At 40.4% G+C, this 19,814-nt stretch overlaps 1 protein-coding gene across 9 annotated transcripts in view; it reads right to left on the reverse strand.

Annotated features, from left to right (window-relative positions):
* The window catches only part of LOC104595190 (transcription initiation factor TFIID subunit 1-like), a 164,059-nt gene that overhangs the window by 103,587 nt on the left and 40,658 nt on the right, over positions 1 to 19,814 (reverse strand). For all 9 annotated transcript variants that reach the window (XM_088897676.1, XM_088897675.1, XM_010255805.3 and 6 more), the window contains one exon: positions 13,043 to 13,211. In XM_088897676.1, coding sequence (XP_088753802.1) covers positions 13,043 to 13,211 — 169 coding nt within the window. The remainder of the gene's footprint in view (positions 1 to 13,042; positions 13,212 to 19,814) is intronic.

Raw genomic sequence — 19,814 nt, forward strand, 5'->3', positions numbered from 1 at the left:
AGGATCAATGGGAGTGGAGATGGGTTTAGCTCCAAGTTTACCAGTTTCAACAAGAAGATCAAGGACATATTTGCACTGAGATATGAATATACCATCCTTAGATCGAGCAACTTCAATGCCCAGGAAATACCGAAGATCTCCCAAATCTTTGATTTCAAATTCAGAGTTGAGAAATGCTTTTAGTTTACTGGCCTCTTCAATGTCATTACCCGCGACCACAATATCATCAACATAAACAATCAAGAAGGTCACCAGAGAGTCATTTCTCTTCAAGAACAGTGTATGATCAGATTGTGTTTGAATGTAGCCAAAAGAGACAAGAGCAGCCCGAAATCTCTCAAACCAAGCCCGAGGAGATTGTTTGAGACCATAAATAGATTTGTGTAGTTTACACACCTTGCCTTTCATTTCTTTCCCATTCACTCCTGGAGGTAGAGACATATAGACCTCTTCATGCAGTTCTCCATTCAATAAGGCATTTTTAACATCGAACTGGTGTAGGGGCCAGTCAAAAGTAGCTGCTAGAGAAAGTAAAACCCTGACTGAAGTCATCTTAGCTACAGGAGCAAATGTCTCAAGATAGTCAATGCCATACATTTGGGTGTAACCCTTAGCAACCAACCGAGCCTTAAACCTCTCAACAGAGCCATCGGAATGATATTCAATAATAAACACCTATTTACAACCCACTGGTTCCTTCCCTTCCGGCAAGTCCACAATATCCCAGGTATGATTCTTATGCAATGCATCAAGTTCGGTCATCATAGCTTCCCTCCATTCAGCTTGATATAAAGCTTCCGGTACAGACCTGGGTATCACATGGGAAGAAACAGAGGCAAGAAAAGAGAAGTAGAAAGGGGAGAGAAGGTTGTAAGATAAGTGTTTGGAGATACAATGGGGTGTACACTTCCGCTTGCCCTTGCGAAGAGCAATAGGAAGGTCAAGGTCTGGAACAGTCTGAGATGGGTCAGTAGAGGGCTGACCTGTTTCCTCAGGAATGATGGGAGTGGCAAGATGCTCTTCTGAAGGAGTGGAAACAACCTGCACATGTCTGAATCTCTGCCTTTGGTACCACCTTTGGAGAGCAGGAGTAGAAGCAGGAGGGGGAGCAGGGACATCAAGGGTAGGTCCAGTGGAAGAGGTGGACACCCCATGATCGGACTCACAAGGGATGGGAAGAGGAACAGCTGGGGACATAGCAAAGTACTCATCAGATTTCTCCCCCTCAGGAGGAATACTAAAGAAGGGAGTCAACTCTGCAAAGGTGACATCCCAAGATACAAAGCGGGTGCCACGAACTGGATCAAAACAGCAATAACCCTTCTGTGTGGAAGCATATCCCAGAAACACGCACTTATAAGCCTTAGGTTCAAACTTGTGCCTTTGGTGACTATGAATATGCACATAGCAAGTACACCCAAACACACAGAGAGGAAGAGAAAAGAGATCATCATCTGGGAAGAGATGACTAAAAGGGGTTTTAAAGCCAAGGACCCGGGAGGGCATATGGTTGATCAGAAAGGTAGCAGTAAGAACAGCATCTCCCCAAAACTTTATAGGAACATGGGATGCAAATAAGAGGGATCTGGCAACCTCAACCACATGCATGTTCGTTCTTTCCGCCACCCCGTTTTGTTGTGGAGTGTAGGAACAAGAACTTTGATGAATAACCCCAAAAGTTTCAAGATAGTTAGAGAGGGTTCTCTCAAAATACTCCTTAGCATTGTCAGAGCGGAATATTTTGATACGGGTATTAAACTGGGTGAGGATGAGTTCATGAAAATTTTTCACAATAGTTGGTACTTCATCCCTGGATTTCATGAGATAAATCCAAATGTAACGTGAATAATCATCAATAAAAAGGATAAAGTACCTGTAACCCCCCATGGTTGGCATGTGATATGGCCCCCACACATCAGAGTGAACAATATGGAAAGGAGAAATGATCTTTTATTGCTAATTGAATAGGAATGTCTACAATGCTTTTCCAGCTAACATGATTCACAATGAAGACTCGATAAAGACACTCCTTTAAACATATGGGAACAGATGACTCAAAGCAGAAAAGGACAAGTGACCAAACCGAAAATGACAATAAAATTTTGTTAACAGACTCTGACACGACTGACTCTAAGGCAACTCCATGAGGTGGTCCCAAAGCTTGATCTGGTGTGTCCAGCAAGTATATTCCGTTCGCCTCATGGCCACTCCCAATCATCCTCCGAGACTGCAGGTCCTAAAAAACACAATGAGTGGGAAAGAAAGTTATGTTGCAATTCATTGACTTTGTTAAGCTACTAACAGATAAGAGGTTTGTGTTAAGCTTAGGGACATGAAGAACAGAAGATAAGAACAGGGTGTCAGAGGTCTTTATATCACCTTTACCAAAGATGTGGGCAAGGGACCCATCGGCAAGGGATATTTTCTCTTTCCCAGAGAGGAAGTGATATGAGCAAAACATATTAGATAGGCTGGTCATATGGTTTGATGCACCGGAATCAATAATCCAAGGGATTTTATGATTACCTGAAGCTGAAGCATGATTCGCAGAAGCATGAGTACCTAAGTGAGCAAAAGCCGATGAAGATGATGTACTGTTGGAAGGGTGAGTTGAAGAAACTGTAGCTTCCAGGTGATTTAGGAGCCTCCCATACTTCTCAACATCCAGCTTCATTGTAGCCAATTGCTCAATAGTTGATTTTTCTTCGCTTTCCTTACTTCCCCCTTCAGGCACTGTAGCAGCATTAGCAGTCTTGGATTTTCCCACCTGACTGCCCTTCTTAGGGTTATTATTGTTCTTAAACCTATCAGGAAGAAGTTCAGGATGAAGCTTCCAGCAGGTGTCCTTTGTATGTTGTGGTTTCTTGCAATATTCACACATCTGCTCTCTTTTCTCAATAGGGCCCTTCGGTTTCATTCCCGCAAGTGAAAAATGTTCTGTAGATGGACTCTGCAACTGCACCTGCCGCCTACTCTCCTCACTACTTATCATAGCATATGCCTGTGAAAGAGTAACGTCATCCCTGGCCAAAATGTTCTGTCTGATAATATCAAACTCAGGGTTGAGTCCAGTGAGAAACTCAAACACCCTACTTCTCTCCACTAGATTTCTATACATTTCAGCATCCTTTTTACTCTCCCACACCACTGTCTTCATAACATCAATTTCCTGCCATAGGGATTTTAGTATAGAGTAGTAGATTGCCACACTCTTCTCCCCATGTCTCAGGTTCTTCACATCACTTTTCAATTTGTATGCCCTGGCTACATTCAGTTTCTGTGAATAGGTCTCAATTACACGGTCCCATATCTCCTTAGCCGAAGACATCCAGAGATAGTGTTGGCTTATATGGGGTTGCATAGAGTTGACTAACCATCCTATAACAGTATAGTTCTCTTGCATCCATCTTTCAAATTCAAGGTCTGTCTCTTTGGGTTTCACCTTGTTGCCTGTGAGATACCCGAGTTTTCCTCTACTACAAATATAGAATTTTATAGACTGTGCCCAAGCAAGATAGTTCGTCCCATCTAGCTTAATTGTGGTAACACCAGTCAAAACGGAATCTACTGAAGCAGGTCCAGAAACTGGCACCTGCTTGAACTCACTTTCGTATGCCTCCAGTAATCAAACGGAAATCAAAGAACAGAAAATTTTGACTATGTAAACTTACTTGAAGTCAAACCAGAACTTGGGTGCTTGAAAAACTAGGGTTTTGCTCCGTCCAGCAGATGGGAGGAAGAGAGAAGACACTGCCGCACCCACCAGACTAACCCAAACTCTTCCAAACCAGAACCGCCCTCCTTTAGCAGTCACAAGACACCTTCCAAGCACAGAGCGCCACACCCAAGCTTCACCTTTCCTGGTAACCTCGAAAATCTCTAGTCGGCTAGGGTTTTGGGCAGCAGCAAAACAGCATCACTTCTTGGCAAAATCTGGCCAGAACTAAACTCTCCAAACCCTTCTACCAACTAGGCAAGTGATTCTCTATACTATAGAGAGCCTATCTCTCCATACACTCTCTTGATTTTAGAGTGTACAGGAACAAAGAAAAAAGAAGGAAGAGGAACTGAACCTGCTCTGATACCAAGATGTAAATCAGTCCTCTAATATCAAGATTAAACTTAGTGATTAGCAGAATAGAACAGATCTGAATAACTATACAAGAGAGGAAGATGGCGAAGAGAAGAGGTAAGAAAAGAAGAAGTCGAATTAATCACCCTTCTCCTCCAACCCTATTTTATTAATCTCTAAAAAATTGATGATGACAAGTATACCCTTAAGTGGGCAGCCAGCTTGGCAGTTACATAAAGAAAATAAAATAAGAACAAATAACAGGCCCATCAACATAAAATAAAAGATAAAATAAAGGATATCACACGAAAGGCTGTTAGGGCCCATTCGGCCCAGTCTCTTTACATCCTAGAGCCTGGTTTAGAGTAGTTGATCAAGACTACAATCAGTCTTGAATCCAAAAGTAAAAAGATTTTCAGATGAAGAAAAGAAGAAGAAGAAAGAAGGAGAAAAGAAGTAGAAGTACACAAGGGTTTTAGAAAGGAGAGAGAGGGACAGAATAATGAATCTGCCGCCCTACTCTTAATATTTATATGTTTACTAATTGTAGAAAAAGGCAGAATTGCCCTTAATGCTTACATGGCAAATAAACTAATAATAAGCTGAAATAGCAAGATGTCTGAAATAACTACAAACTAACACTGACATAACTAACAAAGAGTACATGCTGTATTGTCAGACGAACACAGTGGGGACCACAGTCGTGGGGCCCACATCAGTGTTCTCTACACTCCCCCTCAAGTTGGGAATAGATATTTGTCATTCCCAACTTGCATAGGTCTGCCTCTAACTTCTTCCTTGGAACAGCCTTGGTGAGAAGATCTGCGAGCTGCATGCTGGAGGTGATATACGGGAGACACACTTCTTGAGATGAAACCCTTTCTTTGACAAAATGTCGATCAACTTGGATATGCTTAGTTCTGTCATGTTGTACCGGATTGTGAGCTATATTAATAGCAGCCTGATTATCGCAATACAGCATCTAGGGCTTCTCATAATCAATACCCAACTCTTCAAGTAATGACTTCAGCCATAGGATTTCAGCCACTCCATTCGCCATCAATCTATATCCAGCTTCAGCACTAGAGCGAGAAACAACACTTTGTTTCTTAATCCTCCAAGAGACAAGGTTACCTCCTACAAAGGCACAATATCCAGAGGTAGACCTCCTGTCATCAGCACTCCCAGCCCAATCAACATCTGTATAGACCTCTATCTTCATGTTATCATTATTCTTGAATAATATACCTCTACCTGGACATCTCCTCAAGTATATACTAATATTCTCTCAACTACAAGGAGGTGAGTAGTTCTAGGAGAATGCATGTACTGACTGCATAACTAATGTTTGGTCAGGTGAGACAAAGATATAGGAGTTTTCCAACCAACCGTTGGAACATAGCTTTGTCTTCAAGAGGCTCTCCACCCTCTGCACTGATCTTGTGATTCTGTTCAATGGGTGTATCTGCAGGCTTGACACCCAACTTTCCAGTTTCTGCTAACAGATCTAGAACATACTTCCTTTGAGAAATAAAGATCCCATGTTTAGATCTAGCAACCTCAATACCCAAGAAGTAGCATAGTGCACCCGAATCTTTCACCTCAAACTCTTGATGAAGGAGTTGTTTAAGGGACTTAATCTCACTATTATCATTCCCTGTCACCACAATATCATCCACATATACAGCAAGCAAGGTTAAAGAAGAGTCCACTCTTTTAATGAACAATGTATGGTCTGACTGGGCCTGTACATAGCCGAATTTTCCAAGGGCTTGTCTGAATCTATCAAACCAAGCTCTGGGGGACTGTTTTAGTCCATACAAGGCTTTATTCAGCCGGCAAACCTTCTTACCTGTCTCTACATCATAAAATCCAGGGGGTAATTGCATGTAGACTTCTTCTTGTAAGTCTCCATTTAGAAAGGCATTTTTAACATCCATCTAGAATAAGGCCAAGAATAACTCGCTGCAAGGGCTAACAGAACTCAAATAGTGGTCATCTTTGCCATTGGGGCAAAAGTCTCCAAATAGTCTATACCATAAGTCTGAGTAAATCCTTTTGCAACTAGTCGGGCTTTATACCTTTCAATGGAACCATCAGCATTATGTTTCACGATAAATACCCATCTACATTAAACCAGTTTCTTTCCTTTGGGTTGATCAACTAGCTCCCAAGTATTATTCCTCATATGGGCATCCATTTCAACCTTCATTGCATAATTCCACTCAGGAACTAACAAGGCTTCCTCCACTGTTCTAGGGATAGGAATATCAGCAATGGGAGTGAGAAAGGACCTGTAAGAGGGAGACAGGCGATCATAGGACAAGAACTGGGACAGTGAGCTGTGGATGTGGTGCAACGTCGTTGCCCTTTACGGACTGCAATAGGGAGGTCAAGGTCATCCGAAGAAAGTGAAGTAGCAATAGTGGAAGGTATCTCAATGGGACCTGGATCTGATAAGGGAACTGTAGTACCTGGATCTGGATCCGCAGAAGGAACTGGGCTGGCCTGGACTGCTGATGACCGAAATCAACCTGCCTTCACCGCTTGTGATAGACTTTCAACTCCTGACACCTCTGACAACCCTCCCCATTACAACCCTCATCACTCAATGGAATGGGTAAAGGAACTTCAGATGAGTTAACCCCACTCCCACTGCTCTCCCCTTGAGGAAAAAAACTCCCATTCTCACTACTCTCCCCCTGAGGAGAAACCCTAGGGTAATAGCGTACCTCCTCAAAGAAAGTAACATCCATTGAGACAAATCTCCTCTCAGAAGTCGGTTCATAGCAGCAATAACCCTTTTGAGTTTGTGCATAATTGAGAAAAATGCATTTGGAGGCCTTAGGGTCAAATTTGGAGTAATGAGGTCCAAGAATCTGAACAAAGCAGGTGCAACCAAAGGTTTTAAGGGGAACAGTAAATAACTCTTCAACTGGGTATAGAAGGGTAAACGGAGGCTTCATGTCAAAAACCCGTGAAGGAACCCGATTAATGAGATACACTGCTGTGAGAATAGCATCGCCCCAGAAACAGATAAGCACATTGAAGGTAAACATAATGCTTCTAGCCACCTCCAAAATGTGCCTATTCTTCCTCTCAACAACCTCATTCTGCTGTGGTGTATAAGGACAAGTGCTCTAGTGAATAATCCCATGATCAAGTAGATAAGAGGCCAATGGCTTGGCAAAGTATTCTTTCGCATTATCAGATCTGAGGATTTTGATTTTGACCCCGAATTGGGTTAAAATCATCTAATGAAAGGTTTGGGTCAGAGCAGGAACCTCATCTCGAGAACGTATAAGGTAAACCCAAGAAAAACGGGTATAGTCATCAACAAACAACAAGAAATATTTGTACCCCCCCCCCCATGGAAGGGATGTGATACGGGCCCCAAACATCGGTGTGCACAACATCAAAAGAATTACTACTTCTTTTATTACTCAAGGAATAAGATGTTCTACAATGCTTTGCAAGCTCACAACTCTTACATCTCAAATTTGACATCTGAACTGACTCAAACAAATTAGGAAATAGACTCTTCAAAGACTGAAATGATAAATGACCTAACCGATTGTGCCAAAGAATAACCGGACTGACAGACTGAGAAACAAAAGACTTCTTATCTTCATGATCTTTCCAATGAGAACTCTCTCCAAGCAGATAGATCACATTCGTCTCATGACCAGTCCCAATCACCTTCCTTGTCTCCAAGTCCTGAAAAACACATCGGTCAGGGAAGAAGGTTACTGAACAGTTCTAATGTTTTGAAATACTACTGACTGAAAACAAATTAGTATCAAGCTTAGGAACATGCAAAACTGAAGATAAGGAAATGGTATTAGACAACTTAATGTCTCCCTTGCCAGAAATGGGAACAAGGGAACCATCAGCAATTGACACTTTATCTCTACCAGAAGATAAGTGATAGGTAGTGAACAGTGATGGCAAGCTAGTCATATGGTCAGATGCACCTGAGTCTATTACCCAACAATGTTCAATGTTGCCTAGAGCTGAAGCATGGTAAGCTGAGGCACGAGTACCTGAATGAGCAAAGGTTGATGTGGCAGGAGCTGATGATGACTGAGATGACTGAGCTGAATTCCCAACCTCCTTTTCCAACTGTATTAGGGCAGCCCGAATAGCGACTAAGGTGTCTAGGGGTGTGCCTTTTGTGCCCGATGAGGATGCAGAATCGGTATTAACAGCCATATGAGCATTACCCCTTTTGTTCCTCAATTTTTCTGGGACTAGATGAGGGTGCAGCTTCCAACATGTGTCTTTAGTATGCTTGGGTTTCTTGCAATGTTCACACACTAGATCCCGCTTATCTTCCTTCTTCATATCCCTTTCTGTATCACCCCCAGACTTAGGTTTAACTGCTGCTAGGGCTGGTGGGAAGGGTTGGTGCTACATCATAACCTTTCTCCTAGTCTCTTCACTATGCACCAAGGTGTAGGCTTGAGATAAGGTCACACTGTCCCTTGTTAGTATCTGTTGTCTCACAATATCATAATCAGAATTCAGACCAGCTAGGAATTCAAACACCCTATTAGTCTCAACTTGCTTTCTATGAGTCTGTGCATCTTTCTGACTTTCCCACTCAAGTGTTTCCAGACGGTCAATTTCATGCCACAGAGATTTCAGAGTAGAGAAGTAAACGGAGACTGGTTTCTCTCCTTGCTTGAGGTTATTAACCTCACACTTCAATTCATAGGCTCTAGCAACATTAAGGGGTTGGGAATAGGTCTCTTTCATGACATCCCAGATCTCCTTGGCTGTTTTTGCCCACAAATAGTTTCGGTTGATATGTGGCTGCATAGAGTTGCACAGCCATGTCATAACCAAGTAGTTCTCCTGAACCCACTTGGTATACATTAGGTCCTCCTTGGATGGTTCTTTCACATCTCCCAATAGGTAGCTAAGTTTTCCTCTTCCCCCAATAACCATCATGGCCGATTGGGCCCATTCTAAATAGTTGGATCCATCAAACCTCACAGTTGTAATCTGAAATGCAATCTCAGACATATTACCATAATTGCTAGTCCCAAAAACACCTTCCCCCTGATTCTTGAACTCCATTCTTGGTTAAGAATCAGAAATCAACAACCGTTAGAGCTACAGTAATAGAAAACAACACTTAAACAACTGATCACAGTCAGCCTAGGTCTTCCACAAACAAGGGAAACAGAATTCTGTATGAACTCAGTTCAGATCTGATCTGAAACCAATCGACAGTCCTGAATTTTAGGGTGAACACAGTTCAGATCTGATCTGAAACCAATCGACAGTTCAGAATGTAAGCAGTCCAATTCTTCATAAAGGTTCTCACCCCCCAAAATAGGCTTTGAAGCCGAAACAAGTCTAGAACTCACTTAGAAAACAAACAATCTGGAATGCTGAAACAGATTTAGGGTTTGATCATAGGGTTAAGGAAATCTTTGTGAGAACAGAAACAGTGCTCAGCCGCACCTTCCAAATAGGTTCACAGTCAAATCTGGTCGTAGGGTTAAGGACAAACCCTAAAAAATCAGAGAACGCTGATCGCCTCTGAGAAAATAAAGGAGAGCTCAGCCGCTCCTCCTAGATAAGTCCAACCTATCTTTGACTGATGACGATCTCAAGGAAAGATAAAAACTTACCCAGGAAACTCTGATTGCCACCTTCAATCTTGGCCTGAACCCAAATATCGATCTTTTTAACCTTCTCTGATTCTTCCTAATTACCAAAACACTCTCCAAGCCTCTTCAAGCCTCTTCAAGCCTTCGGACAGCTGCTAAACCCTTCTGGTAACCTCCAAGAATCAGCCACGAATAGTTATTTCTAAGCTTCCAGCCCTAGGCAATTCTCATGTGGTCGGCTGGACTAGACACACATGAGAAACCCTATATTGGATCTGATACCAAGTAGTCGATCAAGACTACAATCAGTCTTGAATCCAAAAGTAAAAAGGTTTTCAAATGAAGAAAAGAAGAAGAAGAAAGAAGGAGAAAAGAAGCAGAAGTACACAAGGGTTTTAGAAAGGAGAGAGAGGGACAGAATAATGAATCTGCCGCCCTACTCTTAATATTTATATGTTTACTAATTGTAGAAAAACAGAATTGCCCTTAATGCTTACATGGCAAATAAACTAATAATAAGCTGAAATAGCAAGCTGTCTGAAATAACTACCAACTAACACTGACATAACTAACAAAGAGTACATGCTGTGCTGTCATACGAACACAGTGGGGACCACAGCTGTGGGGCCCACATCAGTGTTCTCTACATTTAGCAGGTTCTAGCAGGCAGTTCAGCAGGTGTATTTCAAACAATGTCAGTCTTTGTTAAGAGGAATCATGGACAGGTTGCAGTACAAATAGTATATGTAGAACTGTAGATGACATTATCATCACATGCAACTAGGAATCTAAGATACAAAAACTAATAGTTTTTAGCAACCCAAATTGAACTGAAAGATCTAGGACCCCTACAGTATTTCCTTGGAATTGAAGTTGCCTGCTCACAAAAGGGTATCTTTGTTTCTCAAAGAAAATATATCCTAGATCTCTTGAAGGACACCAGGAAACTAGGAGCAAAGCCAATTGATACCCCTATTGATGCTAATCACAAAGTAGGTGATTGCAATGGAGAACCTTTGAAGGATGTGAAATAGTTTCAAAGGCTAGCAAGAAGACTGTTGTATCTCTCTATGACATGCCCTAAAATTGTTTATGCTTTGGGGGTTCTAAGCCATCTTATGCATTTCCCTAAAGTACCACACTTGGAGGCTGTTGAGAGGGTCCTCAAGAACTTGAAGTATCCTAGAACTAGTTTGTTGTTCAAGAAGCACAACAGCATGAAGGTGGAGGTTTATACAAATGCAGACTGGGCAAGTTTTGTGGATGATAGAAAATCCAGCAGTGGGTACTGTACCTTGGGTGGGAACCTGGTGACATGGAGGAGAAAAAACAGAATGTAGTTGCATGGTCAAGTGCTGAGGCAGTGTATAGAGCTATAGCACATGGGGTGGCTGAAGTACTGTGGACAAGAACTTGTCAAGAGAGAGGGGGTTTAACGCTCACAGCCCTAGAAGGGAGAAGCCTGAGAAGGGGGAAGTCTACACTTAGTATGTTAGTTCAAAATAACAACTTGCTGATGTTCTCACAAAGGGACTCCCATTGTCTGCGACACAATTAACTTTGAGACAAGTTGTCATGATTGACATATGCAGCCCAACTTGAGGAGTGCTGTTAGTTTTGTTGTCACAGTGCTGTTAGTGAGCTGTTAGAAAGTTGTCCCGTGTTAATTTTATGTTATTTTTCATTAGACTGCCAGTTGGGGGTATAGATGTGATTTCATCATTTTTATTTTGTCTCTATTATAAATAAAGAAGAGGGTGCTGCCAACCTATCTTTTGGCTTTCGATCCTTTCCCTTCCCCTCTCCCCTCCCTCTTCTCTCTTCTCTTATTCTCTTCTCTTTCTTCTCTATTCTCCACTGATTCTCTTAGTGAAAACAGTAACTATCTCAATGGTATAATATTAATGAACTTAAGTGATTTGTGTTACAGAAGTAAAAAGAGTCAGCAATGTGTGACATGGTACAGAAGTATTGGTTACATTACTGCATAAAAGATACAACTCTTCTTTGAAGTCCAAACCATCAGGTACCTTTTTAATTTTTATTATGAACCATGGTTTGGAAAAAGAAATAAAAAAAAAAAAGAACCTTGAGTAACAGCTTAAATTGAAGATTAAACGGGTATTTCCCACTATCAGGTCATGGGCACTTACAAGAAGGTAAGAGGTGCAAGGACCAAAATCAGTGATTTAAAAGGCGTGCCTAGGCACAAAGGTGAGGCACAGTTTAGGGTATGCACCTCACCTATGTCTTAGGAGGAACACTTTCAAAAGGCGTGCGCCTTCCGAAAACTCCATATTTTCTAATGTTGCTCATTCATTCATCCTAATAAAAGATATTTTTAAAAGACAATTCAAGTTCTAAAACCTTTTTTATAGGGATTAAGAATTTAAGACCCTGATATGGACTTCTTTGGGCATGCCTCGAGGTCTTGGTACAAAGGTAGCTCATAGAATCAAGAATGCATAATGTTTGACATCACATTAGCTATTTGAAGTAATGCAATTGGGAAAAAATAAGGAGATTAAGAGTTGACATGCTTGAATATTTTTATATGTTATGCCTGATTTTATTTTTAAATTTTCATTATAAATATGTTTTACATGTTATGTTTATGTATTTTAACTTGAGATAATAGGTTGTTTAAGCATTTATTTTAAAATTTAAGTTTATATTTTTAATTAATAATATGTTTAACATTTGTATTATTTTGCTTTTTGAATTTTTTAGATATTTTGCCTTGCTTCAAAAAGGGGCACCCCTGCCTTGCACCTCCGGCACAATATAGCCCTTGAGCTTTTTTGCACCTTACGCTTTTAAAACACTGACCAAAATCAATAATGCTGCCAACCCCCCCCCCCCCTCCCTTGAAACTTTCTCTCATTTCAATTGACAAATAGAGGGGGTCCTCTTCCCATTCTCTAGAGAATACAAGATAAATAGGGCTTCTGTCACCTTCATTTGCCTGTTGCTATTTTAGGCATTAGAATAGAGGCTTTGCCCCAATAATTGATTGCATGCCAAAATCTTGTGCATGTAGAAAAATTGATGTCCAGTGCTTTTTTTCAAGTTTTTTGAATTATTGCATGCTTAAGTACGTTAAATATTGTTTATTTTACTAGTTAGGATTTATAGGAAACTATTATTGCTTATAATAAGTGGAAGCATAAATCTTGCCAACATGTAACATACACTGTATGTAATAGATCTTATTTCTACTTGAAAACCATCAACTAGTTGACAAGGCCCTACCCTGTTGCCTAGTCTTGCCTAGCTCCCTTTATATCCATGCATGAAATTTTGAAACCATTAATTTCTGAATAGCAACTGCTAGAATATTACCACTTACCTTTAGGAACCCAATATCTATGGTCCCTCCTCTCCTCTTTCTTTAAAGGTTCATGAAAGCCAAAAATTTCAGAGAACCTTAATACCACCATTCCATCTTCAATACATAAAATAGGAAGTGACGTCACAGTTTTGGCGTTTAATGAGTTCTGCATGTTGTCGGGTCCATCCTAGAAGATCACATGCAACAAAACAAGTACAGAAAGAAATAAATAGAACAAGAAAATGAGAAAAGTAAACTCAAAGAAAAAATGGTATCACAATTAACTACAGTATTCATTGCTAAACTAATGCAAGCAAATGACAATCAAATGTAGTTTCTAGTCTAATTAAAGACTTTTCTGATCCACTCCCCAGTCCCTCTAGCACCATCCAAATGTTCCTTGCTTATGACCACCAATATATGGATTTTTATTCATATATTTTTTAAGAAGATAAATTTTCATGGCTTTTTAGACTCACTGAAACCGTAAGAAGATTCAACTTCCTATGTTAGAATGACAGAAAAAAGTATTTCTAATTTGATTTTCTTAACTCCTAAATTAATGATCATCCTCCTGGAAATCATGATTTGGACCATTTATGCAGTTATCCTCTAATATTAATTCCAAAAGGGGCCATTACCCAGTGTAATAGTAAAATCTCAGGCTGGCCAGCATGAGAACCAGGTTCGAGTCTGAGGATATGACTTTGTGCAAAATGTGCTAAAAGTTAAGACCATAACCAGTCTACCCCTCCCAAGACCACAGATAGCTAGGACCATGGTTCAAAGTATCGATACACCTCTCTGTATCGGCACTTTGAACCATGTGCATTTTATTTTTTTTAGTTTTTTCATATTTCAGTTTTAAGACTATTTTATATATATTATTTAATAAAAAAGGTTTCTGAAAACACCTGTAAACAGGTGTATCAGGCACCTAAAGATACGACACGATACGCCCAATATGGGGTGTATCATATAAATACTTTGAACCTTAGCCGGGACCAACATTGGGTAACGGCTTTTTTATTCTCTGCAAACAGAGGAGCTGTTCTTTGATTAGAAAACAAACCATATAGGTGGAAGTAAGAGTGGAGGTTGGAGGTTCATTATGTCATTCTTAAGTATCAGGGGAGAAATAGGTCCATGAGATATTTCTTACTTCTGTCAGTGGAGGAAAACCAAACCATGACAGACTGTGCAAATCATTTACACTACAAACGAGCCCAATGCAAGTGATCCTATTCACCCTTTGTGTGTGTAGTTAGTCACTATATTTGTCTCTTCTTGACTCTTTTTTTATCAGCTTCTTGATTCTTTCATCTTGATAAAGGGTTGTTTACCGAGCATGAATGAAGAGTTCCCTTAGTGTTCAAAAGCGGTTTTCCGAGTGAGTTATATGGTTCTTTTGGTGTTTCTTTTTCTGAGATTTTTTGTTCTAGGTAATTGGAAGATGAAGTTTATGAAGTTACGATCAAAGCAGGATGCATTTCAGGCGGATGGAAATTGTATCAGAGTGTAAACTTTCCAGAATCGTCACCAGACCTCCATGAAAACCTCAACCACAACTAGTAAACCACATCACCTTAACCAGTAGCCCTGCTTCAAACCTTACCCACTCTGTGAAAGCCACAATACTTTAACCAGTAGCTCTGTTTTAAACCTTACCCACATCTTGTCCCTTCAAATTGAATCCAAATGTTTTTCCTTTCACCATGTAACCTTAGCCAGTGAGGAACTGCTCAAGATAACTGAGCTGGGCAGGGGCTGCACTTACCTCACAAGATACAGCCTAGATTGGTTTGTCCATTTTCTGGACCTGGCATCTGAGGATGATGGTGACCATAAATGGAGCAAATACAGGGAGAATGAGAGATTGTATTTCACAGAGATTAGAGAAAAATATGAAAGGAGCCCATGCGATCTTGTTGGAATTTTTTGGTAAAGGCCAAAGCAAATCCATCATTATCCCCAACAGAAATCAAGAAGGATGGAAAGCTTCCAGTTCCCAAGTTGAAATGGAGCTGACCTCTGGAACAGGTATTGTGGAGAGTCGTAAGATGGAACCTGTAAAGCCCCAGACAAAGGAGGGCAGGGAAGTGATTAACACATACAAGGACAAATTAATTGTCACACCAGAAGTGTTAGTGGTAAAAAACATTCAATCAAAGATGTCGATGAGGGTAGAAAGCTTGGAGGATGGTTAAAGTATCTGGAAGGAAGCCTTGGTGTGTGAGGTTAAAGGAAGACCGAGATGGACTCAACTTGTGATATTCAAACCGTCTCAGATGCTCTATGTTTTACCTTTCAACAATCATGAAGCAGTCCTATTTTTTTATTGGCAAATGAAATTTATTTTATTAGAAGAGATAAAATTAACACATTCAGATGAAAAGACTGCCAACCCAAGAACACAAGCAAGTTTACAATGAAGCCTAAAAAAGTTGCTGTGTTGCTGTCTTATGATCCCTTGCTTAGCAGGGGAATCAGCCATCCTATTTGCAGTCCTTCTCATAGGGGTGCAAATGGATCAGATCATGATCCGATTCAAATTCAAATCCAATCCAATTTTTCTGGGTTAGTAGAAAAGCTGATAGTTGTTTTTTAATATAAACTTTGTGAAGAAAAGAAGAAGATGATGAAAGGTTTCAGCTAGAAAGAAAGAAAGAGAAGAAGAAGAGAATGAGAGGTAGCCAAAAAGAATTAGTTCTGGCCACCCCCTTCCTTTGATTTATATACTTTATAAAAAGAATATACAAATACAAGAATACCCTTAGTAGGTCGGCTACTAGTAAGTAGCTGAAAAGGCATAATAAACTAACATAAACTGAGGGCCTAAGGCCCAATAACTTCCTAACTAAATAAAGTTAATAAAAATAAAACAAAGCTGGGCCTAATAACTTAACATTGGCCCAATAACTCAACAGGGTTCAGATATCCCCCTATCAGATTTTGGATCAGACCGAATAATAGGATGTGATTAAAAAATCTGATCAAATTCGGATCACCCACTATACATACATGCACACACATATAAGTTAGTTATTTATATATTTATAAATATGTTTATATTGCATTTTTGTATTTTTTATATTATTTTTTATAAAAAAGACATACATATGATAAAAATAGCTGAAAAAAATGCTTGTATTTTTTGTTTTTATTTATATAGACTGTTATGTTTTTTTCTTTTAATAATTTGTTAAGTTTTACAGAAATTAAATCGGATCAGATCAAATTTAGATATCTGTAGAGGAGATGGGCCGAATGGCCCATAGACTGTTATTTCATGTTATGTTTATGTTTCCCTCTGTAATGGGCCCTATTTTGGGCCCATACTCTGTAATGTTCTGTTTCTGTAATTTCTTGCCCACTCAAGGGCCTCTCTGTAATATTTCAAAGATTAACTTAATAAAATGTTTAGAGTGTTAGAGGGAGGTTTAGTTCGAACCTCTCACTCTCTAACTCTCATTGTCGCTAGCTCTCTCTCTCTCTCTCAACTTCTTAATCTTCTCTTGTTCATTTTTCTGGTTTTGCATCTAATCTCAAGCAGTCCTATACTTCAAGAGGACTGTTTTCAACTTGGTCTCAGAGCGGGCCAGAGCTTGGCGTGACCCTCATGTGGTTTTAGTCCAGCCAACTGCATGAGGATGTTCTAGGGCTGGAAGTTTAAAGTCATTCACCTGGTTCTTGGAGGTCATTGGAGGGTGCCCAAGTCTCTACACACTTGGAGAATAGTTCGGTGACCAGGAAGAATCAGAGAGCAAGGTGTTCGGCCTGATTTGAAATAAGAGAGAAAGGTGTTCGGCCTGGTTTGAAGTTCAAATCAGAGATTCACTTACTGTAAGTTATCTCAGTTATTGCTAGGTTATTTTCGTTGCTTGGGAGGGCTGTTAAAGTATTTGAAACCCTCCTCCATTCTGCCCAACTGTTCGGCTGTTGCTGGACTGATTCAACTCAGAGATTTCTGGGAGTTTTGGAGTGCAGTTCGGCTGTTGTTGGACTGTCAAGTTGCTGAAACTGATTTGGACTCAGTGGTACTAGTCCAAAAATTCTGTCCAGCCTTTGTTTTGGACCTATACAAAACATTATTGAAGTGGTTCATACTAGTTAACAGTAGGGTGTTAACTACTGCACACAAAGTGTTTGTCAAAAGGCCTCTTAAGGACTGTGGACTGTTATTTCTTCTCTTTGGCACAACGGTTGTTGGGGACCTGAAATACTTTGTGTTTGGAGGTCTGCTGGTTGTCCCTTGAAGGCTGAAATAGTATTTATTACTCTAGAAAGTGCCGTCACCAAGCTGGACTGACACAGTTATCAAGACTGAACTGTTTTTTGTGAGCTGGTTGTTGTTGCCAATTCAGCTCAAACTAAGTTCATCAAGATTCCCTGTACCTTGGAAAACTTATTAAAACCCTAACTGGAGTCTTTGCATGATGGATTCCTCGGACCTTGAAAGCAAGAGTGCTGCTGAATATAGACAGACTTTGGGAACCCCAGCTGATTCTATGTTGGCTGTAACTATAGTTAAACTTGATGGGACCAACTACTTGGCATGGTCACAATCAGTGAAAATCCATATTTGTAGCAGAGGAAAATGGGGGTTTATTTCTGGGAGCAAGAAAGCCCCCCTAGAGAATGATCCATCTTAAGAGAGATGGATGCAAGAGAACTACACAGTGATTGGGTGGCTTGTGAATTCAATGCAGCCACAGATTAGTCAACACTATCTTTGGATGAACTCGACTAAGGAAATCTGGGATAGTGTTGCAGAAACCTACTCCCAAAAATTGAATGTTGCCAGAGCCTATAAACTGAGGAGTAATGTGAAGAATCTAAGGTAGGGGGAGAAATCACTTGCCGCATACTTCTCAACCCTAAAATCTCTATGGCAAGAGATTGATCTGATAGAGGTTGTGACATGGGAAACCCCCAATGATGCTGAAACATACAGGAAATTAGTTGAAAGGAACAGGGTCTTCGATTTCCTAACAGGGCTGAATCCTGAATATGACATCACAAAGCAGAACATTTTGTCCAAGGAAAGTGTTTCATTGTCACAAGCATATGCTTTGGTCAGCAGTGAAGAGAGTAGAAGAAAGTACAGGTTCAAGGAGTCAGCACCAATGATCATTTTGCAAATATGGGGGATAAACCCAAAGGGATTATAGGAGCTCCCAGTGGCACAGGAAAGAAGGAGGTGGTCTGTGAATATTGCAAGAAGCCGAAACACACCAAGGACAAGTGCTGGAAATTGCATCCCAGTCTTGTCCCTATCCGATTCCAGAAGAAAAATGATAGTAGAAAGACAGGAAGTGCACATGCAGCCACAAGTACAGATACAGAGGTTGAGTCTGTCTGTGCACAGCTGACAGCCCTGAAAGCTGAGTATGAGAAGTTTGGAAAGATGATCAGCTAGCTTGAAGGTGTAACTTCATCATCCAACCCTTCTAGAAGTTCAGCCACCACCGCATTTGCTCACTCAGGTATAAGAGCTTCTACTAACCATGCATCCACCTCAGGTAATCCCAAGACCCCTTGGATCATAGATTCAGGTGCTTCTGATCACATGACCAAACTTTCCACTCTATTTGTTTCGTATGATTTGCTTCCTGGTCGTGACAAAATCACCTTAGCTAATGGTTCTCTTGCCTCTATTTCTGGCAAGGGAACTGTCAAGCCTACAGACTCCTTACTCCTATCTTCCACTCTTCATGTACCTAAATTGAATACCAATTTATTATCTGTTAGTAACTTGACCAAGTCATTGAATTGTCGTGTAACATTTTTTCCTTCTCAGTGTGTGTTTCAGGATCTGGAATCTCAGAAGGTGATTGGGAATGGCCATGAAGCGAATGGAATATACTTGCTCGACACTCCTGGCCAATGCCTTGATCATCCCAAGAATGTTGCCTTTGGTCCTACTTCTTCAGAGTCTGTCAGTCAAATTATGTTGAGTCATTCTCGTTTTGGTCATTTACCTTTTTCTGCTTTGAGTCATTTACTTCCCGAATTGTTTAAGGGAGTCAGTGTGTCCAGTCTCAATTGTGAGTCATGTCAGCTGTCAAAGCATTGTAGAAACAATTACCCTGTAAGAAATAAAAGAGCTTCTTTTCCTTTTCATATTGTGCACTCTGATGTGTGGGGGCCTTACCACTTATCTTCTATGGGGAGCTACAGATATTTCATCATGTTTATTGATGACTTTTCTAGATTCACTTGGATATACTTAATGAAATCCCGTGATGAAGTCCCAAGACTGGTGAGGCAATTTCATGAGCTTGTTTTAACCCATATTGATACCAGAATCAAAGTTTTCAGATCTGACAATGCAAAAGATTACTTTGAGAAGAGTTTATCCTTGTATCTCTCTGACATGGGGGTTATTCATCAAAGCTCTTGTGTTAGAACCCCTGAACAAAATGGAGTTGCTGAAAGGAAAAATAGACATATTGTTGAAGTTGCAAAAAGCCTTTTGTTTGCCTCACATGTTCCTACAAGATTTTGGGGTGATGCTGTTCTTACTGCTACCTATCTTATAAACTGTATGCCATCCAGGGTTTTAGGGTTTAAATCCCCCTTCAGTCTTCTTCATCCAGACAGGGATCTTTTTCTTATTCCTCTTCGTGTGTTTCGTTGTACTTGTTTTGTTCACATTCCAAGTGCCCAGAGGCATAAGTTTGAACCAAAAGCCCACAAGTGCATCTTCCTTGGTTATTCCCCCACACAAAAGGGTTATTGTTGTTTTGATCCAAAGACTGGCACTCGACATGTCTCTATGGATGTTACC

This window comes from Nelumbo nucifera, chromosome 2 (assembly GCF_055504915.1).
Source record: "Nelumbo nucifera cultivar China Antique chromosome 2, China Antique-T2T, whole genome shotgun sequence".
Classification (NCBI taxonomy): Eukaryota; Viridiplantae; Streptophyta; class Magnoliopsida; order Proteales; family Nelumbonaceae; genus Nelumbo; species Nelumbo nucifera.